We start from the raw sequence: 26,055 nt of genomic DNA on the forward strand, positions 1-26,055 counted from the left end.
AAGGTGATACTCTTAAAAATCCTTTGTGAACAGGGGAGCCTGGAAACTCACACATGCCATATGGGTCATCTATACCAGCACTTTAATTTCAGAACTTATGTAAATTAAATGATGAAAGTAAACGACATTCAATTTTTTATTTGCTTGTCTTATGTATGAAACTGGTGTCTAAGTGGACATAGGCAAACACCTTCAGTGCTGATTTTTTGGTGGGTTATTTGCCTCTGCTTTTTATTATTTTTTAATTTTTTAATTGTAGTCATACATCTTAATAGGGTACAAGATGGTAGAGGCATACATGCACACATCACTCATTTAGCCCTTCCCCAATTCCCTCTCCTTCCCTCCTCTACATGTTTGGCTTAGTGATTGACTTTGATACGTTTGTGAATCTACATCAGGTACATTAGAGAATTTCCCTCTTTCTCCTTCCCAACACCCTCATTTAGGTCACCTTATTTGTCCTAAAAAATATAGATTTTTAGTTTGCTAAATCTTGAAACAAGATCTGAAAGAAGTACAATATACCACTGAAAAATAAAAATTTTATATGCTCAAGTTGCTAGAATGAAGAATTAATGAATAAGTGAATTAATGAAAGAAAAGAGAAGGGATTACAAATATACTGTTTCCTCTACATACAATGTTTCTCATATGAAAAAGTTATTTGCAACTAGCTATAAACATTTTCATACAAATGGTGCTATATATACTCTATAGATTATGACACAAAAAATGAACCTTATGTGGGTATGTATGTGTATTCTTATGTTTGAATATACCTCCTCCACACCTTCATACATTAATTCATTAATGCATCCATTTTCTCAAACATAGTATGTAATGTGTGTATACAGTGTACCCGATACTGTTAAAAATATGAAGAAATGCAAAGACTAGTAGATAATCTCCACCTCTAAGCAAATTATCAAGCATAAGTTATAGCCAAATGCATCTTTAGATATTTACTAATGCCATTCAAAGAAGTGTGAAATTAAATATGGTGTTTTTGTGATTGTTGATCAAATATGTAGAGATATTCACTGATCCCAAATTGCAGTTTTCTTTGTAAAGCAAAATAGTACTAAAATAATTCAGATCACTTTAGGCTTATTGAAGACATTAGTCTCAACTTCTTGAGTAAATTTGTAGACCATTCTGTGCATAAACCTTTTCACCTTGACGCTAAGAAAAGAAATCTAACACTTGAATTAGAAAAGAAATGTGTATTAATGGTCATCTTTCATCAAAAGCTCTCAGATGTTTCTGTCTATAATACATTACTGTAAATGTTAAATACATCTTGTGTTTTGTGACTAACATTTATCAAGGAGGGACACATTTGTTAAATTTTTTAGTGTATACTGAAACTAGTAGCAATTTTGCTTATTTTACACTAGTCTATCACATATAACATTTGATTCTTTATTTACTAAAAGAATTAAGATCATTTAAAAATTGTTTGAAAGTGCAGGTTCTACATAGATGGTAGTAATCAATTAGTTAATACACTAATACAAGTCCCTTTATCAATCATTAATTGGTTCTAGAAAATTTTGATTTTGCCTTTTGGTATATATGACAGAATAATCAAGAAATTTTATAAGTAGAATTGGAAATTATATTCTGACACCAAGTGCTGTGCACATGTATGTCACTATCACTCTGAACTACATTATGATGTGAGACTACAATGCACAAATAAAAGTATATAGGTAAAAATTATGCTGAAATATCAAAAATGAAATAGCCAATTTTGTATCAAATTCATTTTCCAAGTGGCTAAACTCAATAACTTAGTACATGAGCACTGTTTCTAAAAGTGAATTGACTATTTTAGAAAATTAGAGTTATATATTTTACATATTCAAAAGTTGGTAAGAAGCTCTCCTGATATCCTACCTTCCATTTTTCCAAACTTGTATAGGATAAACAACCTTGAATGGAATTTGATATCTGCAGTTGATTAAGCCAGATGGTACCATCATGATTTTAGGACACTTCACCCTGCATCTTGGAAATCCTAAGAATTAGAAGGACCTTATTGGGTTTTCATAGAAAATAATTTATTGCTTGCCTTTGCTTTGTGCTAAATATAAAATATAAAATAGATAATAAGCTGGTTGCTTTGTCTGCACCAAGCATTGCAATTTACCCTCCTTGGCTTTGTCTGTTTTAAACCCAATTTTGAAATTAGACATTCATCTTGGGAAATCTCCACTGGTATTACAACATATGTTCAATTTTTCTTCTCACATTAGCTATCTACATAACTACTGTTTCTAATGTAATTCACCATTTTTATGTCTTTAATTACCTCCAAAATAATACTTTAATATTAATTTTATTATTATTCATTTTCCACTTTAGTTGATGCATAGGATGTATTCATTTAAGGTAGAATTAATCCATGCATTCTAAAATTACCTATGACTTTCTGATCTGCTTTCAGTAACATTTCCAGGAAAATATATGGCAAGTTATTTTATGACAAGGGATTTGATTTCTTTTGTTTATTCAGTTATCATTTAATATGCCAGTTGTCATTTCTACACATGTGGATGTCAAATTATTTTATGTTTAAACATATTTAACTTAACAAACTTAATTAATTTACTTTTATGAATAATTTCTTAGTAAACTACATTTTATTCTTCTTCATACTTTTCTAACTTCTTAAAATAAATAACTTTAATTCCATCTAACTCCAGTCAGAGTGGCAAGCATAAAGAAATCAAATAACAACAAATGCTGGCAGGGATGTGGGGAAAGAGGAACTCTTTTACACTGTTGGTGGGAATGAAAACTAGTTCAACCACTATGGAGATCTGTGTGGAGATTCCTAAGAAAGGTGGGAATAGATCCGCCACATGATCCAGCTATACCACTCCTGGGTATCCTTCCAAAGGGGTTGAATTCAGAGAAATACAGCAACATATGCATACCTATGTTCATAGCAGGACAATTTGTAATAGCTAAGATATGGAACCAACCCAGGTTCCCATCAACAGATGAATGGATTGCAAAATTATGGGAAATACACACAATGGAATTCTATTCAGCTATAAAGAATAACAAAATCATGTCATTTACAAGAAGATGGAAAGTCCTGGAGAGCATTAAGTGAGATCAGCCAAGCACAGAAAGAGAAAGGCCATATGTTTTCTCTAATATGCCCAAACTAGGGAGCATAGGGGATACTAGAGGGACTCCAGATAATGGAAAGGAAATCTCAGCAAAGTGTGAATGGAAAGATAGGAGAGGAGGAAGGCTGATCTTGATTAATGAGGGTCTACATCTGAATATGTGTAAAAGTATGAATATGGCATGGTTACCCTGGACAATCATTGGTGGGAGGGAGGAAGGGAAAATGGGGGTTAGAGGTCACCAAGTACAGTTTAAATATTTAAACTTCTTATTTAAAGTCTGGTAGAGTCTGGAATGAAGAAATAAAGAAAAGTATTTATTCCTAATCCTACACTGAATTAAAAGAATAATGATATAACCTCACCTTTTATTTCTACAACTTATTAACTGTTGTTTGCTTAGGCAAATTATATGAGCATGCACCTCCTCATTTCATATGATGGAGACAATTCTACTCAGAGTCATTATGAATTAAATATGAGTTGAACATAAGTGTGTTATGTTATGAAAGCACCTCTTGTAGGGTATGACATAAACTAGCCAAAGTTAATTGAACCTTATGAAAATTTTCAGATAAAATTAGGACAGGAAATTTTTGAGACATGTTAAAAATAAGAATCCTTGCCAGGCGTAGTGGCGCACGCTTGTAATCCCCGTGCTTGGGAGGCTGAAACAGGAGGATCGCACAGGTTCGAAGCCAACCTCAGCTATTTAGTGAGGCTCTTAGCAACTTAGTGAGACCCCGTTTCCAAATAAAATATAAAAAATAGGTTTGGGAGTATAGCCCAGAGGTAGAAAGCCTCTGGGTTCCATTCCCAGTTCCACCAATAAATAAGTAAATAAATAAATAAATAAATAAATAAAAATCCTATATAATTGTAATAAATTATTTAAGAATATGATGAAACAATGACAGATGAAAATGATTTTAAAGTCAAATTAAGCCATCGAGAAAAATCTAAATATCTGTCCCAAAATGTAAGAAACACTTTGGTGTTTTGCTCTTTTATTGTCTGCAAGAGAAAGGGTGAAAAAGGTGCTACCTGGAAGGTGGAGTTTGTAAGTCAGGAGTATCATGTAAATATAGTCATGTACTCAAGACCAGTGCAGTGAAATCTGAAGCATTAATTAAAAGATATGTTTTTAAGCAATCTAGAATTTTTATTTTACTTTTACTATATAAAAATAGTTCTCATGAATCTGATAATACAAGACATGTAATGATATTTTTACTTTTTTTTTTTTTGAGGTACTGGGGATGGAACCCAGGGGCATTCTACCTCTGAGCTACACCCCCAGCCCTATTTTTTATTCTTTATTTTGAAACAGGGTCTCACTGAGTTGCAAAGGGCCTCACTAAGTAGCTGAGACTGTTCACGAACTGCGATCCTGGGGTCTCGGCCTCCCAAATGCTGGGATTACAAGCGTGTGCCACAATGCCCAGTTATTTTGTTTATTTTTATAAATGTATTGGTGCATTACAATTTCACATCATGATGTAGTATAGAGTGATAGTGAGATCCATGCATGCACACAGCACTGGGTGAGCTTAGTCCTGGCTTCCTTCACATTTTCATTTTCTACATATGACATTGACATTGGAATTAGCATTCTCACATATGTATATAAAATTTAAAACTGGATATTATACTCTCTTGTATTTTTTCACTATTGACTTTACACACAATATTCTTTTATGCTTTATAAAATTATATTTGTTTTAAAAATTGTAACTGTACAATGATTACATAATCTATAAAGGATATAATAAATTAACCATGTATTTCATATCATGACATTCAAATGATAATTACTTACAAAAATAAAAAAGAAATATTTAGATTACCAGCTACTCTCTAAAGAATTTCTTCCTGAGTGATTCAAATCTTTTGAAGAATTATGTTGGACATTTATATTACTCCCTTCCTGAGAAACATAAATTTGATTTAATAATGCTTTGTAAAAGAACAAAGAATGTGGAAGCTTATTGTTTATTACAAATATTTCTTTTTAATTAATTTTAAACTATAGCTTTTTATAAAGAAATAATATGGGCTTTCAAATGCCAAAAAACTTAACTCTCAAAATAAGCTTATTTTCTGTATTCTTTCCTATATTTTTATTGGTGTGTTGTACTTACATATCTTAGGTTCAAAGTGATACAACATACATGCACACAGCACTGAGTGTACTCTTGAACTGTGATTTGTGAATAGATTGCATTGCATCAAATTTACTAAACTATGGACTTCTGGCTACAACAATATGATGGTTAATTAATTCACTCATATATGAGCCTTCAGAATAAGAATTTTAACAAAAATATTTTTAGTTTGAAAATGATTTTTCCAGACAAGGAAATAAAGAAAATGTCATAAGTATGCTGTAATTAAGGGCATTTTACTTGTGCAATAATAATGACAGTGAGAGAGTCATTTTAAGAAAAGAATTCAGCAGTAAATACTTTTAGGTCATTGGCTTAGAAAAGGAGGGGAGAAATCAAAGATTGCTAAATCAATAACTTTTTGTCAAGCAACTAGCTAGTTGCACAAAGCTGCAACCTCCAGAAATTGATATATAAAAAGGATAAACAGTTCTTTGAGTAAATAAATAAGAATATATTGTTTTTCTCAGTTTTTTCATAATTGTGGCAAAAAAACTAATAAGAACAATTAGAGAAGAAAAGATTTTCAGAGGATCTGAGGTATTCATGGTTGACCAGCTCCAAGATAGAAAAGTGGTGGCAAGGCAAGGCAGAGGAAAAATATCTAGTTTATGGCAAATTGAGAGAGAGAGAGAGAGAGAGAGAGAGAGAGAGAGAGAGAGAGAGAGAGAGGAAGAGAGAGAGAGGGAGAGAGAGAGGAAGAGAGAGAGAGGGAGAGAGAGAGAGAGAGAGAGAGAGAGAGGGAGAGAGGGAGGGGAAGAGAGAGAGAGAGGGAGAGAGAGAGGAAGAGAGAGAGAGAGGGAGAGAGAGAGAGAGAGAGAGAGAGGAAGAGAGAGAGAGAGGGAGAGAAAGAGGAAGAGAGAGAGAGAGGGAGAGAGAGAGAGAGGGAGAGAAAGAGGAAGAGAGAGAGAGAGAGAGAGAGAGAGAGAGAGGGAGAGAGAGAGAGAGAGAGAATAAGACACAGATACAGTGCTCATGGCCATAGCCCCAATGATCTGCCTTCTCCAGCCACACCTGGCATTCCTACAGTTACCATTCAGTAAATCCATTTATTAGTCCAAAAAAAGGGTCCATCCCTGATGAGCTTATAGCTCTGATTCAGTCATTTAATCTCTGAGCATTTATGCACTGCCAGCACATGAGCTTTTCTAGGGAACATTTCATATCCAAACAAACAATTATGCTGCTTGCCTGCCTGTCTCTCTGTCTTTGATCCAATAATACTTAGTTAAAATTCATGAAATTAAAAACAAAACAACTAATAGCAGTATAGTGATAAGACAAAGCTAATTTCATTGTTCAAAGTTCAAGGGAAGTGGGCAATAACTGCAAACTATTTTTAAATGAGCACTACACAGGTGTTTGTGATGGTGACAAGCACCATCAAATAACATAAAGAAAGATTGCTTGGGAGGGCCATGCAGAACTAACGTGAAGATAATTGTCTCTGGATGAATTGCAGAGAGCAGTGGATTGCAGCAGTACAGATTGAAAGATAACCAGAGCATGGGCTATGATTTTTTCTTGAGGAATAATGAAAAGAGAGAGAGAGAGAGAGAGAGAGAGAGAGAGAGAGAGAGAGAGAGAGATGCCAGAGAAATTATAGTGAGCATGATTATGCAAATAATTCAGTGAGGAATTGGACAAGAAATTTTGATTAACTGCACACATTCCATTTCTTAAATTCTCTGCCATTAATGGCTTTGATCATTGTAGTCTACTTAGATATGAAGATTTATGGATTTCTATAAAAATGGTAAAAATACTTGGTCTTAAATCAACCATTGGAAGAAAAAATTGTGGAGCAGAAAATGGCTTAAGTTGTAATTTTATAAAGTAGGAAACAAGAATAATGACTTTTACTTGATATAATATATCAAAAGAGATTATTTTTAAGATTGGAACAAATGCAAGAGAGTGAAACATATCTTATTTTATCTTTGGTCATAAAACATTATTTTATAAGGAGTAGAGGGAAAATTGCAAGGTGATCATCAGCTAGTTAAGATGTATAACTGTTAAAATTAGAATTAATTATATTCCTAGTAAAGACTTTCAGTTATTTTCAGTATGTAATAAATAAAATGTTCCCTAAGGGTTAAGATTTTAAATGTGTTCCTACAAGTTAAAATAGAAGAGGTTAATAACCACTAGAAGTGCCTGCTCTCATCTATTATAAGTATTGGGTACCAAACCATTGAGAAATTAGGAAATTCTAGCATAGTGTTAACAAATGCTACCTGTCCAACCTAAGTAATTTTAAAGTATAGAGTAAGAATCTCACTATCTTTATTCTTTTTGTTTAATAATATTTCTTTGCTGTACTGTTCCTCCATAGGCATATTTTCATAACTGTCTAAAGTATTTAAAATATGTAATATTCAAATCAACAAATAATCTGATCAGTTGCCATTTAATTCTCGAATTCCTGGAGGTTCTTATGTGTAGCAACACAAAATATATCTTGGATCATTTTTTTAAGATGAATCCTAATCTACTTTGTCATTTTTAATGAGGTAGTACAAAGAACAAATTATGATATTTTAATAAATAATTATAATTGCAAATACTCAGCCTTAAATTCATCATCCATAGAATGAAGTCACTGAGTAATCAATATTGTTGTTTCATTGGAGCATATAAAACATTCTCAATTGTCAATTAAAAATATTTGACAAATGTAAAGCTACATAAAACAAAGAACTTTTAAATAATGAGAATTACTCCAAGAACATGTTTACAAAATGTTCCCCCAAATCTTATTTTGAATTTTCTGAGGACTATGTCAAGAATTAGAGAGTGTGGAAAACTGGAACATTATTTTTTAGATCATTCACCTGCAAAAAAAGATGAAAAAGAAAAATATATTTAGAGATCAAATATTTTGTTCATTATTTATCTTTATTATTGGAAAATGTACTCATTCCATTACCTAGGTCATAGACCTAGGCATAAAATATACTCATCTGCTTAAATGATTTACTTGTGATATGGTTTATCATGTGATGTGTAGAAAATCATATAATACGTAAACTTTTTTTTTTTAACATCATACAATTTATTCTGGTTGCCTAGCCACAAAAATCAATTCTATTTAATATTAACCTAAATAGCAATGTAATTCTGCATAGCTGCAGAGCACATTCACACCCAAGGCTAAAGCGAAAATACAGAAAACAGGGGCTTTTCCATTGGAAAGCACACAAAGATTAGAAAAGAGCTTTAAAGGGCACAAGGCATTTTACTTTTATATTTCATATTTTAAAATACAACGTATAAAATTTATTTTCTTGAATTCTTTTGATCTTTGGTCAGAAAACACCAAAGGGGTGGGGCTCTACCTACCAGTCTCCATCATACATAATAAACTTAAACTAAACTTATCCTAGCCTCTAACATAACTACTAAATAGTAAACTATCTCTAAATCTAAAATTAACCACTAATATTATCTGCTATTTTAACCACTAAATAATTTATTAATCTATTCTTTTTTTTTTAATTAATTTATTTTTTAAATTGGTGCATTGTAGTCATATATCAATCACATTGGAGTACAAGACTTGAGAGGATATACAAGCACACATCATCCAATTAGCCCTCCTCCAGCCCCCGTCCCATTCCCTCCCCCTCCCTCCATCCCACACTTCTTTGGTGATTTACTTTGATACATTTGTTTATGTACCTCCTGCATTTTAAAGAGGCTCCATCCTCCAGTATTACATACCCTCTGATTGATCACATTAGTTGCTTCACTATAGGGCCCTTTCTATAGCTCAACCTCTTCCTGTTGCCCTTTTCCTCCTAGTTATTGCTGATTAAGAGAAGCGTCTGATTTATATTTTCTGCGATATTTCTCTGTGCATGCTGCGTTGCAAGTACCAATCCCACTCTTGATGGTCCCAGTAGTGGCCTGGCTACTCAGTGGACTGATCCAGACCTCGCTGGCTCACGCAGCGGCCTTGCCTCATGGGAGGACCCAGTTCTGGTCTCGCTGGCCCCTGAACCGGTCAAACCCCTAAGCTAGCTTTGGTCCCGACCTTGGAGGCCGCAGGAGTGAACTTGCCTCACGCCAGGCTCTGATGCTGGCCATTGGCCCCTGCACCGGTCTAACCCCTTGGCAGGATTCCAATTCCAGCCTCGGAGGCCCAAACACTGGTAATGCCTCACGGCAGGCTCCGATGCCAGCCTCACTGGCCCCAGCACCGGCCTAACCCCTTGACAGGCTCTTATCCTGGCCTCAGAGGCCCCAGTACCGGCCTTGCCTCACGGCAGGCTCCGATGCCGGCCTCGCTGGCCCCAGCACCGGCCTAACCCCTCGGCAGGCTCTTATCCTGGCCTCGGAGGCCCCAGTACCGGCCTTGCCTCACGGCAGGCTGCGATGCCGGCCTCGCTGGCCCCAGCAGCGGCCTAACCCCTCGGCAGGCTCCGATCCCGGCCTCGGAGGCCCCAGCACTGGTCATGCCTCACGGCAGGCTCCGCTGCCGGCCTCGCTGGCCCCAGCACCGGCCTAACCCCTCGGCATGCTCTGATCCTGGCCTCGGAGGCCCCAGGACTGGTCATGCCTCACGGCAGGCACCGCTGCCGGCCTCGTTGGCCCCAGCACCGGCCTAACCTCTCGGCAAGCTCTTATCCTGGCCTCGGAGGCCCCAGTACCGGCCTTGCCTCACGGCAGGCTCCGATGCCGGCCTCGCTGGCCCCAGCACCGGCCTAACCCCTCGGCAGGCTCTTATCCTGGCCTCAAGGCCCCAGTACCGGCCTTGCCTCAAGGCAGGCTCCGATGCCGGCCTCGCTGGCCCCAGCACCGGCCTAACCCCTCGGCAGGCTCTTATCCTGGCCTCAAGGCCCCAGTACCGGCCTTGCCTCACGGCAGGCTCCGATGCCGGCCTCGCTGGGCCCAGCACCAGCCTAACCCCTTGGCAGGCTCTTATCCTGGCCTCGGAGGCCCCAGTACTGGCCTTGCCTCACGGCAGGCTCCGATGCCGGCCTCGCTGGCCCCAGCACCAGCCTAACCCCTCGGCATGCTCCGATCCCGGCCTCGGAGGCCCCAGCACTGGTCATGCCTCACGGCAGGCTCCGCTGCCGGCCTCGTTGGCCCCAGCACCGGCCTAACCTCTCGGCAAGCTCTTATCCTGGCCTCGGAGGCCCCAGTACCGGCCTTGCCTCACGGCAGACTCCGATGCCGGCCTCGCTGGCCCCAGCACCGGCCTAACCCCTCGGCAGACTCTTATCCTGGCCTCGAGGCCCCAGTACCGGCCTTGCCTCACGGCAGGCTCCGATGCCGGCCTCGCTGGCCCCAGCACCGGCTATCCCCTCGGCAGGCTCTTATCCTGGCCTCGAGGCCCCAGTACCGGCCTTGCCTCAAGGCAGGCTCCGATGCCGGCCTCGCTGGCCCCAGCACCGGCCTAACCCCTCGGCAGGCTCTTATCCTGGCCTCAATGCCCCAGTACCGGCCTTGCCTCAAGGCAGGCTCCGATGCCGGCCTCGCTGGCCCCAGCACCGGCCTAACCCCTCGGCAGGCTCTTGTCCTGACCTCGGAGGCCCCAGTACCGGCCTTGCCTCACGGCAGGCTCCGATGCCGGCCTCGCTGGCCCCAGCACCGGCCTAACCCCTCGGCAGGCTCCGATCCCGGCCTCGGAGGCCCCAGCACTGGTCATGCCTCAAGGCAGGCTCCGATGCCGGCCTCGCTGGCCCCAGCTCCGGCCTAACCCCTCGGCAGGCTCTTATCCTGGCCTCAAGGCCCCAGTACCGGCCTTGCCTCAAGGCAGGCTCCGATGCCGGCCTCACTGGCCTCAGCACCGGCCTAACCCCTCAGCAGGCTCTTATCCTGGCCTCGGAGGCCCCAGTACCAGCCTTGCCTCACGGCAGGCTCCGATGCCGGCCTCACTGGCCCCAGCAGCAGCCTAACCCCTCGGCAGGTTCCGATCCCGGCCTCAGAGGCCCCAGTACCGGCCTTGCCTCAAGGCAGGCTCCGATGCCGGCCTCGCTGGCCCCAGCACCGGCCTAACCCCTCGGCAGGCTCTTGTCCTGGCCTCGGAGGCCCCAGTACCGGCCTTGCCTCACGGCAGGCTGCGATGCCGGCCTCGCTGGCCCCAGCAGCGGCCTAACCCCTCGGCAGGCTCCGATCCCGGCCTCGGAGGCCCCAGCACTGGTCATGCCTCAAGGCAGGCTCCGATGCCGGCCTCGCTGGCCCCAGCACCGGCCTAACCCCTTGGCAGGCTCTTATCCTGGCCTCGGAGGCCCCAGTACCGGCCTTGCCTCACGGCAGGCTCCGATGCCGGCCTCGCTGGCCCCAGCACCGGCCTAACCCCTCAGCATGCTCCGATCCCGGCCTCAGAGGCCCCAGCAATGGTCATGCCTCACGGCAGGCTCCGCTGCCGGCCTCGTTGGCCCCAGCACCGGCCTAACCCCTCGGCAAGCTCTTATCCTGGCCTCGGAGGCCCCAGTACAGGCCTTGCCTCACGGCAGGCTCCGATGCCAGCCTCGCTGGCCCCAGCACCGGCCTAACCCCTCGGCAGCCTCTTGTCCTGGCCTCGGAGGCCCCAGTACCGGCCTTGCCTCACGGCAGGCTCCGATGCCGGCCTCGCTGGCCCCAGCAGCGGCCTAACCCCTCGGCAGGCTCCGATCCCGGCCTCGGAGGCCCCAGCACTGGTCATGCCTCAAGGCAGGCTCCGATGCCGGCCTCGCTGGCCCCAGCACCAGCCTAACCCCTTGGCAGGCTCTTATCCTGGCCTCGGAGGCCCCAGTACTGGCCTTGCCTCACGGCAGGCTCCGATGCCGGCCTCGCTGGCCCCAGCACCGGCCTAACCCCTCGGCATGCTCCGATCCCGGCCTCGGAGGCCCCAGCACTGGTCATGCCTCACGGCAGGCTCCGCTGCCGGCCTCGTTGGCCCCAGCACCGGCCTAACCTCTTGGCAAGCTCCGATGCCGGCCTCGCTGGCCCCAGCAGCGGCCTAACCCCTCGGCAGGCTCCGATCCCGGCCTCGGAGGCCCCAGCACTGGTCATGCCTCAAGGCAGGCTCCGATGCCGGCCTCGCTGGCCCCAGCTCCGGCCTAACCCCTCGGCAGGCTCTTATCCTGGCCTCAAGGCCCCAGTACCGGCCTTGCCTCAAGGCAGGCTCCGATGCCGGCCTCACTGGCCTCAGCACCGGCCTAACCCCTCAGCAGGCTCTTATCCTGGCCTCGGAGGCCCCAGTACCAGCCTTGCCTCACGGCAGGCTCCGATGCCGGCCTCACTGGCCCCAGCAGCAGCCTAACCCCTCGGCAGGTTCCGATCCCGGCCTCAGAGGCCCCAGTACCGGCCTTGCCTCAAGGCAGGCTCCGATGCCGGCCTCGCTGGCCCCAGCACCGGCCTAACCCCTCGGCAGGCTCTTGTCCTGGCCTCGGAGGCCCCAGTACCGGCCTTGCCTCACGGCAGGCTCCGATGCCGGCCTCGCTGGCCCCAGCAGCGGCCTAACCCCTCGGCAGGCTCCGATCCCGGCCTCGGAGGCCCCAGCACTGGTCATGCCTCAAGGCAGGCTCCGATGCCGGCCTCGCTGGCCCCAGCACCGGCCTAACCCCTCGGCAGGCTCTTGTCCTGGCCTCGGAGGCCCCAGTACCGGCCTTGCCTCACGGCAGGCTCCGATGCCGGCCTCGCTGGCCCCAGCAGCGGCCTAACCCCTCGGCAGGCTCCGATCCCGGCCTCGGAGGCCCCAGCACTGGTCATGCCTCAAGGCAGGCTCCGATGCCGGCCTCGCTGGCCCCAGCACCGGCCTAACCCCTTGGCAGGCTCTTATCCTGGCCTCGGAGGCCCCAGTACCGGCCTTGCCTCACGGCAGGCTCCGATGCCGGCCTCGCTGGCCCCAGCACCGGCCTAACCCCTCAGCATGCTCCGATCCCGGCCTCGGAGGCCCCAGCAATGGTCATGCCTCACGGCAGGCTCCGCTGCCGGCCTCGTTGGCCCCAGCACCGGCCTAACCCCTCGGCAAGCTCTTATCCTGGCCTCGGAGGCCCCAGTACAGGCCTTGCCTCACGGCAGGCTCCGATGCCGGCCTCGCTGGCCCCAGCACCGGCCTAACCCCTCGGCAGCCTCTTGTCCTGGCCTCGGAGGCCCCAGTACCGGCCTTGCCTCACGGCAGGCTCCGATGCCGGCTTCGCTGGCCCCAGCAGCGGCCTAACCCCTCGGCAGGCTCCGATCCCGGCCTCGGAGGCCCCAGCACTGGTCATGCCTCAAGGCAGGCTCCGATGCCGGCCTCGCTGGCCCCAGCACCAGCCTAACCCCTTGGCAGGCTCTTATCCTGGCCTCGGAGGCCCCAGTACTGGCCTTGCCTCACGGCAGGCTCCGATGCCGGCCTCGCTGGCCCCAGCACCGGCCTAACCCCTCGGCATGCTCCGATCCCGGCCTCGGAGGCCCCAGCACTGGTCATGCCTCACGGCAGGCTCCGCTGCCGGCCTCGTTGGCCCCAGCACCGGCCTAACCTCTCGGCAAGCTCTTATCCTGGCCTCGGAGGCCCCAGTACCGGCCTTGCCTCACGGCAGGCTCCGATGCCGGCCTCGCTGGCCCCAGCAGCGGCCTAACCCCTCGGCAGGCTCCGATCCCGGCCTCGGAGGCCCCAGCACTGGTCATGCCTCAAGGCAGGCTCCGATGCCGGCCTCGCTGGCCCCAGCACCGGCCTAACCCCTCGGCAGGCTCTTGTCCTGGCCTCGGAGGCCCCAGTACCGGCCTTGCCTCAAGACAGGCTCCGATGCCGGCCTCGCTGGCCCCAGCACCGGTCTAACCCCTCAGCAGGCTCTTATCCTGGCCTCGGAGGCCCCAGCACCGGCCTAACACCTCGGCAGGCTCTTATCCTGGCCTCGGAGGCCCAAGTACCGGCCTTGCCTCATGGCAGGCTCTGATGCCAGCCTCGCTGGCCCCAGCACCGGCCTAACCCCTCAGCAGGCTCCGGTCCCGTCCTCGGGGGCCCCAACACTGGCCTTGCCTCACGGCAGGCTCCGATGCCGGCCTCGCTGACCCCAGCACCGGCCTAACCCCTCAGCAAGTTCCGGACCCGACCTCGGAGGCCCTAGCACAAGCCTTGCATCATGGCAGGCTCCAATGCCGGCCTCGCTGGCCCCAGCATCGGTCTAACCCCTCTGCAGGTTCCAATCCCGGCCACGGAGGCCTCAGTAGTGGCCCTGCCTCACAGCAAGCTCCGATGTCGGCCACTGGCCCCGGCGCCCGCCTAACCCCTCAGCAGGTTCCGATCACTGTCTCTGTGGTTAGTATTTCAAAGGTTCCAGTTGTAATGTATCAGATCTCTGCCTCCCCCGAATATTGGCCACTGGCATTGCCACTGCCTCCACCGTTTCAAATCCTTCCCAGGCTCTTTTTCCACTCTGAATGTTGTCCAGTGTTCCTAAGCATGCGTGATGGTAGCATTCGACATTTGGTGTAATTTCTCCAAAAAAATAAAGTTGGTAAGATCCGGTTTCTGCTTCTCCTGAATACAAGTCTCTACCACCATCGCGAAGAACTCTTTCAACACCGCATTTCTCCTTGGTCTCCGCTAAACTCTCTCCTTATATGTGATGTCTGAGATTCTTAACAATATAGAGAAATAGCAGTCCTCTTTCACGGCGAATTTTTCCATAAGTTCCAGTGCATTTAGATAAGTTTTGTCTGCATCTCCAGTGTCCTGGCATCCATAACGGCTTTCTTACCACCTCTCCGATATTTTTCTTTATCTTTTTCTGTTCTGGGCCCGGTTTCTCCGGGGGTCTGGCGTGCTACTCGCAGTTCGGCCGGGACCCAGAGTCCCGCGATCCGGGCCCCAGCTGGCGTGCCCAGCCCGCGACCCCCGCCCAGAACCCAGCGTCTTACTGGGCCTTGTTTCTCCAGGGGTCTGGCGTGCTACTCGCAGTTCGGCCTGGGGCCCAGAGTCCCGCGACCCGGGCCCCATCTGGCGTGCCCAGCCCGCGACCCCTGCCCAGAACCCAGCGTCTTACTGGGTCTGGTTTCTCCAGGGGTCTGGCGTACTACGCGCAGTTCGGCAGGGGCCCAGAGTCCCGCGACCCGGGCCCCATCTGGCGTGCCCAGCCCGCGACCCCCGCCCAGAACCCAGCGTCTTACTGGGTCCGGTTTCTCCAGGGGTCTGGCGTGCTACGTGCAGTTCGGCAGGGGCCCAGAGTCCCGCGACCCGGGCCCCATTATACGTAAACTTTTTATGAGGTAGCTGAACAGAAAGTTGAACTAATGCACGAGTGATGATCTAAATTATACCATAAATAATTATATTAATTTTCATTTAAATCATGCTTTATACTCATAGTTTATAATTTATCATTATTAACCAAAAAGAGATATCCTTGAACATGAACACTATTGTCAACTGTGCTGAAGATAATATATGTTTTCTTGAAAAAAATATTTTCTGTTCATGATGGAATTTGTCGGTATGATGATTTATGGAATTCACCCATATTTTATGATAGCCAAAACTATCTACAAAAATCATAAATGCACATGGCATAGTAAAGCCTAGTTCAGAAAACAGCTTCAAGGATATGAATTTGCTCTGACAGAATTGACAGAAACCTTGAAATTGCAGTTATCTTTCTTGGTCTATTGTGCTCGGAGAGATCCACTTGGAATAGTTATGGAAGCGATTCTTTGTACACAACTCTTCGCGAGGTGGTGGTAATTTGACAATCATTTCAAATAAAAACTGAGGCCAATTAAATTGCTTTTCTGTGGATTTCCTCTGATAGGATCAGAGAGGCATCCGCTTAGCCAATAGGCATTGTTCAATAACAACTAAACTCTTCTAGCATTTATTTTGATGTAACCACATAATTACATAGTTGTGATTTGTGTTTAAAGAATATATTTTTGTTTCGGCACTGGGGATGCAATCCAGGGCCATTCGACCTCTGAGCTATACCCCCAGGCTATTTTTTATTCTGTATTTTGAAACAGGGTCTCACTGAGTTACCAAGGGTCTCACTAAGTAGCTGAGCCTGTCCCCGAATCATGATCCTCCTGTCTCAGCCTCCCAAGTGCTGAAATTACAAGTGTGATTCCCCCACACCCGGCTCAAAGAATGGATTTTAATCAGATCTACTCTCCACATCCTTTGTTAGACTTTCTGTCTAGTGTCATTGTACCTGTCTGGGAAGAACAGCTTCTCTCCATAAAAAATGAAACATATTCTTCTGACTTTATAGTAACAGAAGTATGACTTACAAAGAAAAGTCACTGTTCTTTCTTATCTGTTATTAAGAGAATAAGTATTCTGCAGTTTAAACTCTTGACCAATTTAAACAGTTGATCACTTGCTGTTTGGTACTGAATTTTCTACCTTTGGATTTTAAACAAACAAACAAACATCCCCATATATCACGAAAACTTAAGGATATGCTTAAGATGCCTAAGTGGTTGCTTGCAATCTTCAGAAATTCTCAAATTAATTTATAATCCCATTTTTTATGTGTTTGGTACTGGGGATTTGATTTAACCCTGAGACATTTTACCTCCACAGTACACCCCCAGCCCTTTTTATTGTTTTTGTTTTGAAGCAGAGTCTTGCTAGGTTTCTGTCGCGCTGTTGCTGAGGCTGTCCGTGAACCCGCGATTCTCCTTTCTTAGCCTTCCAAGTACTGGGATTAGAGATGAGCATCACTGTACCCAACTTCTAATTTGTTATCATAACTTCAATACTGCTACTAAATATGCCATTTTAAGTTGGACACAGAGTATAGAGAAACAAACCTGCATTTTAACAAAGTATTTCAACAAGTGATGTCCAGTGGAAGTCACCCTCAGCATATTGACAATAGGCAGGGCTCTCCACCTAATATTCATGAATCTGTGATAACTGCTCCTGTATCATTTCATGTGTAGTTCTACCGTAGCAGGGTCATGGGTTTTGTTACTTGCTAATGTATTGTTGTTTGGCTCTATCTAGATGCTCCACCAACTGGTCAGGCACACAGTGTGAGAGGCCAGCCCCGAAAAGCAGCAAGTCGGACCATATCAGCACAAGTAAGTTCCACAGAACAGCATCTTGGTGGGTCTACACAGTAGATAATACATATCCACTGTGGGGGTTTATAGTCTCAAAATCTTCATGAAATTTTGCAAGAGCTGCTCTGTAATCCAGGTGTTTTTGAAAGGTGAAGGACTGAGTTTTTATAAGGAAGGAGGAACCAGCATTTATATATTCATTTAGAGTTCATCTCAACTCAGACAGTTTCAGAATGCAGATCTGCAAACCTAACATTAGCTTTTCTTAGTAAATGTCCATCAGCTACAAAGACTGCAAATATCACAATGGATTTGAGATTGCTTCAGGAGAAAAAAAAAAATCCATGCTAATTAAAGCAAATTGCATTGTCTTGAAATGCATTTCAGTGTGTTGTTGAAAAACCAGATGATTCATTTTAAAAGAGTAGATTATTAAGCAACTTCTAATAAGGATAAAAGCTGACTTATTCCTTTTTGGGTCCTTAAAGTACTGGTTTTGAAGTGTACTAAAATATCCATCAATTTTTTTCACGTTTTTGTGTGTGAAGTTGCACTCTATGGGACGGGTTTGTCTCCATCATCACCATGTGCCATTGTGTAATTTCTGACAATATTAAATGATGCTGTGAAGATTTTCAAAAAAGAAATATAAAGTTACCCACCTTATACATATTTTAATTAATTTGACTATGAGTGGAGATACTTTGAAAATTTGCAATGTACATTGAGTGAGTACGTACATTCTTGAGGAAAAAGTATAATATCCTTGAATGGCACTAACCTTAACAACTTTTTCCTAGTCTTTCACTGCTAGAGATACAAAATTCATGAAAAATGTACTATTTAAGAATGTGTCCAAAAGGATAGATACTCCCATACTCTAAAATACATATTTTTTATTCTATAAGCAGGATCCAGTGTTTCCTGATCTTCCTGTTTGTTGTACCTTTTCCCAAATAGTTTCTATATTATTGCTGAAAATTTTTGAAGTGGCATTGTCCAGATTTCCAATATTTATAAACTAATTGAGGCATACAAACATGGACATACTTTTATTATACAAAATTTTTATTGAAAATAAATGTTATACATTTAAACTGTACTTATTGACCTCTCCCCCCCACCCCGCCGCCCCCATTTTCCCTTCCCCCCTCCCACCAATGATTGTCCAGGGTAACCATGTCATATTCATACTTTTACACATATTCAGATGTAGACCCTCATGAATCAAGTTCAGCCTTCCTCCTCTCCTATCTTTCCATTCAAACTTTGCTGAGATTTTCCCTCCATTATCTGGACTCCCTCTGGTATCCTCTATGTTCCCTAGTTTGAGCATATTAGAAGAAACATAGGTTTCTTCTCCTTCTGTGCTTGCCTGATCTCATGTAACACAATTTGTAATAGCCAAAATATGGAACCAACCCAGGTCCCCAACAACAGATGAATGGATTGCAAAATTATGGGAAATACACAAAATGGAATTCTATTTAGCTATAAAAAAGAACAAAATCATGTCATTTGCAAGAAGATGGAAAGTCCTGGAGAGCATTATACTAAGTGGACATACTTTTAAAAATGGCAACTAAGTCTTGAATTCATGGCCTGGGCATGAATATTTAAATTTAAAGATTTGAGGTGACTCTCACTTCTGATTTGGGGTCATAGAACATTTTAGATTTTATTTAGAATCCGCATGCTGTTCTTATGTCAGGAAAGCAGACAACCTCAGGGAAATGTAAGCACTGTGATTTCTGGAATTCATTCATAAAAAGTTACACATGGCAAAATATGTCTTCCTAATATGATACATAAAAGGAGAGCAATATCAATACTTCCTCTTCTCTCCCCAGGACCGATACTCAAACTACCATGACCTATACTAATTCTGGAGTCATAACAATTTAATTATTATTTTGCAAACTATTTATAAAATTCAAGTCATTAAGAACATTTTTTAAAAGATAAAAAAATGAGCCAGGGATAGTAGTGCATGCCTATACTCCCAGTACATGGAAGGCTAATACAAGAGTGTTGCAGTAACTTAGGGAGACCCTCATTACTTAGCAAGACCCTGTTTAAAACTAAAAATAAAAATGACTGAAAATTTAGCTTAGAGGTTGAGTCCCTCAGTATGTTCAATCCCTAGTGTCAAATAAATAAGTAAATAAATAAATAACAAATGCATTTGATGTTACCAACCTATATAAAACATAGAATTTAGAAATTTGGATTGTGAAGTTAAGGTGCTTTAACTTTATTTTGTAGCAGTTTCTAAATTACCTAATATAAATAAGATACATAGTCTTTCGGAAAGTCACAAATAATTTTAAATATTGGTAAATTCTCCACAATTAAAGAGGGAAAAAGAATAGAAATGTCTATTGAATTTTCAAAATTTTTATTAGGTCCATCCTCAAAGGGAAAGTTGGATGTTTGGAAATGGTCCAAGAATAATGATGCAGATGTTTTATTTGGAGAGTGGGATCTGAAACCATGGGCAACGATCTCCCTTAGAAGAAAATATCTCTAATTACATTACAGTTCTAAAATAAAGGGTATCAGATAGGAAGAGTTGTAAGTAGTTGTAACCTTGCTTCTGAAGGTTCCATGGCTTTTCCTCCCACCACTGATTTAAAGTCATTAAATTTAATGGAAGTATCAATGCATATTGAAAGGGCTATTAGCTACATAAATGTCAAATTATCACAGACTATTACAAAGTTGACCAAATAATGACTCTATTAGAAGGTTCTTATCATCAGACGTTTCTGCTTAAAGAAATGTGCCTCAACAGTTTTGAAAGTAGTGAAAAGATACTTAAGCTGATCCTTGCTATAATAGGATAGTTACTTGTGTTCCCTTGGGTAAAATATGGTGATTTTTAGCATTTGAGTTGCCCAGTGCTTCCCAAATATGAGCAGAAGGCATCTGTCCATTACGAAAGAATTATACTTTAAGAATATGTTTTCAAATCTGCATTTGTACTTAAGTTAAAGTGACTCATCATCATATGACCTCAGCAGAGTCAAGAAAACATTCACTGCCTTCTATTGGCCCAAATCCTATTAATTTGCATGGGGATTTACCTTCTTAATTAATACACAGCTTTCTTAATTATCTCAAAGTAGTGGTACAGGTGTTTTCTGGCCCTTCATGTTTAAAGTATCTGAAACCTGCCCGGCATGGTGGCCCGGGCTTGTAATCTCCGCGCATGAGTGGCGGAGACAGGAGGATCGCGCAGGTTTGAAGCCAGCCACACTGGCTTAAGAGACCCTGTTTCCAAATTAAAAAGTATAAAAATAGGTACTGGGAGTGTAGCCCAGAGTTAGAAGGGTTTCCAGGAACCCCAGTACCACACACACACAAAAAAGAAAGTATCTGAAACCTATTCTGCATAGATAGATCTATTATTCTACAGCTTTGTGCTTAGGTTCCACTTGAAGAAGTTAGTCTGACTCTTCTGAAAATGCTTTAAAGAATTTGAAGCTCAGTGTGATAAAAATATTCATTGCATGTCCCTATTCGCTACTCACATAAAATTTTTCTTTTTTTTTTGGTACTGGGGATGGAACCCAGGGGCATTCTACCTCCGAGTTACACCCTCAGCCCTATTTTTTAGTCCTTTTAATGTTTGAAACAGGGTCTCACTGAGTTTTGAAGGGCCTCACTAAGTAGTAGCTGAGGCTGACCACGAACCTCGATCCTCCCATCTCTGCCTCCCAAATGCTGGGATTACATGTGTGCATCACCATGCCTGCCTCAAATAAAGTGTTAAGAGAGTGGGTGCTCAGTATTTGAATTGTGCCATTTGTGGTACCTGCTGAAATGAAATAAAAATATACTCTTAGCATGTTCTAGACTAATATTGTAGGGATGCTATAGTTTGCTTAATACTTATTTCTTTGACACTATTTATTATGTTTTAACACAGAAAAACATTATGGCACTAAGTATTATAAATCTGCAAATAAAGAGATTTAACTGAAAAAAAAAAAAAACAAAACAGCACTTTCTTCTGAATCTCCCAAAGCAAATGTTCACCATATTTCTATCTAGTGTCAAATACTGTACTAGTTCCCAAAGGTAGTTAAGCAAACAAGACAGATTGTGCCTCTTCTGATCAATCTAAAGTCCTAGTGGGATGAAGATTAGTGCAATAAGGTAGCAAACACATAATCGACATGCAAATCTATAAACAATTGTGATTTGGTTGGTTCTGTGAAGGAAGCAAAAATATCAAAATCAAAAAGCAAAGCTAGAGACTAGCAAAGGAAGACTGAGGTCAGGAGTGAGTTCTCTACAGCAGTGATCTTGAAGCTGAGACTTGAAGATTTAAAGGGAGGAGCAAGGCTCGGGAATAAGAAACAGGAACAGCAGGACAAAATTCAAATACTTAACTACTTAAATACAAATAATTAAACTTGTCCAGTGTGTCAGCACCAAGGGGATGAGGGAAGAGTGGGAAAAGGGTCAAGATGAGAGGCAGCCTCCTGAGGTCACTGGAAGGAGCACCTTTGGAATATAATACTCACCATGATTCCGTATAATACTGTCTGTATGACTTTTAACATTAAACCTCAGAAAATGCTTAGGAAAATACATTCTAATTTCATATATACTTACAGATGTATATATATTTTATTTATTTATTTATTTATTTATTTATTTATTTATTTATTTATTTTAGTGGCACTGGGGTACCTGGAAACCCTTCTAACTCCATGCTACACTCCCAGACCTATTTTATATTTTTATTTGGAAACAGGGTCTCTTAAGCCAGTGCGGCTGGCTTCGAATCCACGTGATCCTCCTGTCTCTGCCTCCCAAGCATGGAGATTACAAGCATGCGCTACCACGCTATATTTTTAATTTTTTACATTTCTATAAACATAATGAGTAGACTATCCATCAGCATATCAAAAGTGGTCAATTGTAATGATATACTTTATGCTTATATTTTTGTTGTAAATTTTATTTTTATTTTAAATCAGTAGACAAGATACTCTCTCCTTTTGACCTCCATGATCCTGAACTTTTCTAGCACTTATCCTACCTCTTTCCAAGCAACTCTTGTGTTTTTTCCAGATACTTTTCTCTTTAGTTCTTCTGGCTATCTCACCTTCTAAGTATCATTTGATACATTCTCCCTATCACTAGATACATATCCCTTCTATTATTAGGTACTCTGTCAGTGGCAAGCCCTGATTCCTTGATGTCATTTATCAATTCTATATTGATTTCTCCCAATTCTCTATTTTCAAGCCTGATTTCGCTTTCTTCTTGATGTTAGTTCTATCTATATCATCTTTAACCACAGGAATCTCAAGCTCAATATGTACCCAATGTTCTCATTATCTTCCTTAAACCAACCAGACAATTTTACCTTGTTTTTTTTTTTTGTTTTTGTTTTTTTTTTTGGCCTGTATAGATAACTGCAAAATCAATGTAGTTACCTACACAATATGGCTTTACTTTTCTTTTATATTGAAATAGACAACATATTTAGTAGGTATTACATTCTAAATTTTCTTCAATATTACCCTTTTTTTCCCCAGAAGTACAAATGACCAGCTCATTTGCATAGCAGACACAGTTCTTCTTAGCTTTGCTTCTGTTCTCTGTTCTCAGTAGCTACTTTTCCTCCCACCACCAGCCATTGTACAAACCAGTCAGGATGTTTGTTTCTCCTTATTTGTTTCTCCTTAATTACAATTTCTCAGGTTTTTTTTTTTTTGTGGTGGTACTGGTGTTTCTGGAAACCCTTCTACCTCTGGGCTACACTCCCAGACCTATTTTATATTTTTATTTGGAAATGGTCTTTTAAGCCAACATGGCTGACTTCGAACTTGCACAATCCTCCTGTCTCCACCTCCCAAGTGCGGGAATTACAAGCATGCGCCACCATGCCTGGCCTTCCTTGGGTTTTTATACTGTCATTAGGTATTTGAATGGGACTTGTCCCTCAGATCCCAGGAACACAGAAGTCCTCCAACAGCCCAGATATTGCATATACATTTTTTGGTCCCAGGGCAATGCACTTTCCCTGAGTTGGATTTATGATATTGTATTGAATAATCCTATTTTTGGCCATCCTGTGATAAAATCAAAGAGAATAAGAGGAAATTCATTTGTATCCTCAGAGAAAAGAAAGTACACATTGAATGTCTTGGACATAGCAAGCATTTAAAATATATTTATTAAATCAGAATTCAATCTATGACCTCCAGAATTTGCTAAAATTTGTGCTATCTTCAGAACAAACAGAGATAAACAGTTCATGCTCTCAAGGATCTTAAAAGTAAGCCAATTCTTATAAGATACTATATAAAATAGAGGCATGTGTAGTACCAGGGGAAATATATTTTAATTACTTATTAAGAATGCACATAGTGCTTTTTATGTCATTGGCATAATCTTATTTATGTTACTGTAAAGAAGCTATGAATGATGACACCCATTTTTTAGCTACGTAACCAGAGACAAAGATAAATAGTTTGCTCAGAAATTTGTTGCTTTTTTCTTTTTAATTTTTTATTGGTGCATTGTAGTCATACATCTTAATGGGGTACAAAATGGTGGAGGCATTCATGCACACATCACCCAATCAGCCCTTACTCAATTCCCACCCCATTCTGTCCCTCTCCTTCCTATGTTTACCTTAGTGATTGGCATTGATATTTTGTTAATGTGCGTCATGTGCATTGGAGAATTTTCCTCTTCCCCCCTCCCATCCCCTCAGTTAGGTCACCTTATTTGCTCATCTATAGTATCTCCTTCTTTGTCTAGAGTTCCTCCTATGACCCATTTTCTCCCCAGCTTCTATATATTAGGGATAGTATCTAATTTCTTATTTTTAGTGCCTTGCTAATTTCACTTAGCATAATGTTCTCCTGTTCCATCCATTTCCCTGTAAATGGTGTAATTGTGGGGTTTTTTTATAACCTAGTAGAATTCCATTGTATACATATCCCATAGTTTTGTAATCCATTCATCTGTTGATGGACATTTTGGCTGGTTTCATAGTTTGGCAGTGGTGAATTGTGCAGTTATGAACATAGATGCACATGCATTAGTTTGGTAGTCTGGTTTATATTCTTTTAGGTATATACCCAGAAGTGGTATTGCTGGATCATATGGTAAGTTCATTCCCATTCTTCTGAGGATCCTCCATACTGTTTTCCAAAGTGGTTGCACTAATTTGCAATCCTACCAAAATTGTCTTAGAATTCCCACTTCTCCACATCCTCACCAACATTTGTTGTTGTTTGTGTTTTGAATGATTGCCATTCTAGCTGGAGCTAGGTGAAATCTTAGAAGACTCCAAAAGTCTACCAGACTTTGAATCTGTTAAAATCTTTGGAGCAATGTAACTAGGAATAAAACCAGCTTAAACAAATCAGTAGCTTTTCTATACATCAACTACAAATCCACTGAAAAATAAATTTAAAAAAATATTTCATTTCCAACAACCTCGCCATGGCAGTTTGATAATATAGCTCTTCCTTTCAGTGGAAAAGTTTTGCGTAATGGGGCTTTAGAAGCTCTATTTTAAATGAAAGTTATTGAGCTAATAAGTACAAGGTATTATGTTTTTCATCCAGTTACAATAATCCATTCATAACGTATTGCTGAAGCTAGCCTGTAAAAGGGCTAAACATTATATGTTACAATATTATATTACTGCTAAACATAATTCTTGAAAAAATGTTCATCTTTATAAGTACCTATTTTATAATTCTAAAAATATCTGCAGTTTCTTTCAATATAAACTATTTTACATAAAAAGTTGCAAAACTGCTACCTTGCATAATTTATTGTCTACACTAAGCATTAGTGCAGTTACTTTGATTGGTTACATAAACATAACAAAATCCTAAAATCAAACAGAGTGCTATAATATATGAGATCGCAACTGCCATCTGTGCTGGAGAAAATAAAAGAAAAAAAGAAGTCTTTTGTTTTAGCATGCATAATTAATAACTTTCTATGTTATAGGAATAATATAAATTATATAGAAAAAATAAAATTTAACTTTTAACATAATATATAATTTCAATGAGGGAAATTTTATATCTTAGAATCTGTATTGATAGATTTTTGCATCTACAAATTTATAATAATTTTAGCAGAAAACAATAAATAATGAAGTAAAGATATAAAGCCACAATTTAAGTCATAGTTTATGAAGAAACCAAGCTGTTCCTTGATATTTAAAATTTGTGAACAAATGTTAATTACTATCCAAGGTCCCAGATTTTCTACTTTCATTAATTGCTAATAAATTTTATATATTCATATAAATTTCAATTTCCCAACACCAAATAATTTAAACTCACTTAGTTTTTTTAGTATTGGTAACATGAAATCAAAATGAGCTTTACATTGTAGAAAGAGATAAAGGAAATAACATTTTTATCTTTGCTACAACATATGGTTATTTGGTTATTTAGACAAATTATTTCTTGAGGTTTTAAATTAGAAAATCGTCTTACCTAGGAAATATCTTTAATAAAGACTTTTGGTGTTTTGGTAATTGATCTTCAGTACAGACTGTCTCAACCAAGTATACTCTAGGTAGAACTATTAAAACAGTTCCATACGTCTATAATAAAGTCTCTAAGTGGCTACTTATTATTTATAATAGTGCCATTAACTTTTACCCCAGTACTTTTACATGCTTATGTATTTGCAGAGGGAAACCTCAGATACTTTACTTAATTCTTACTAATAATTTTAATGTTTAATTTCTATTTTGTGGTACTGGT

General features: G+C 42.0%; 1 protein-coding gene across 1 annotated transcript in view; it reads left to right on the forward strand.

Annotated features, from left to right (window-relative positions):
• The window catches only part of LRP1B (LDL receptor related protein 1B), a 1,956,425-nt gene that overhangs the window by 1,922,087 nt on the left and 8,283 nt on the right, over positions 1-26,055 (forward strand). The window contains exon 87 of the mRNA XM_080689945.1: positions 17,232-17,308. Coding sequence (XP_080546071.1) covers positions 17,232-17,308 — 77 coding nt within the window. The remainder of the gene's footprint in view (positions 1-17,231; positions 17,309-26,055) is intronic.

This window comes from Muscardinus avellanarius (genome assembly GCF_963383645.1).
Source record: "Muscardinus avellanarius genome assembly, chromosome: 2".
In the NCBI taxonomy this organism is placed as follows: Eukaryota; Metazoa; Chordata; class Mammalia; order Rodentia; family Gliridae; genus Muscardinus; species Muscardinus avellanarius.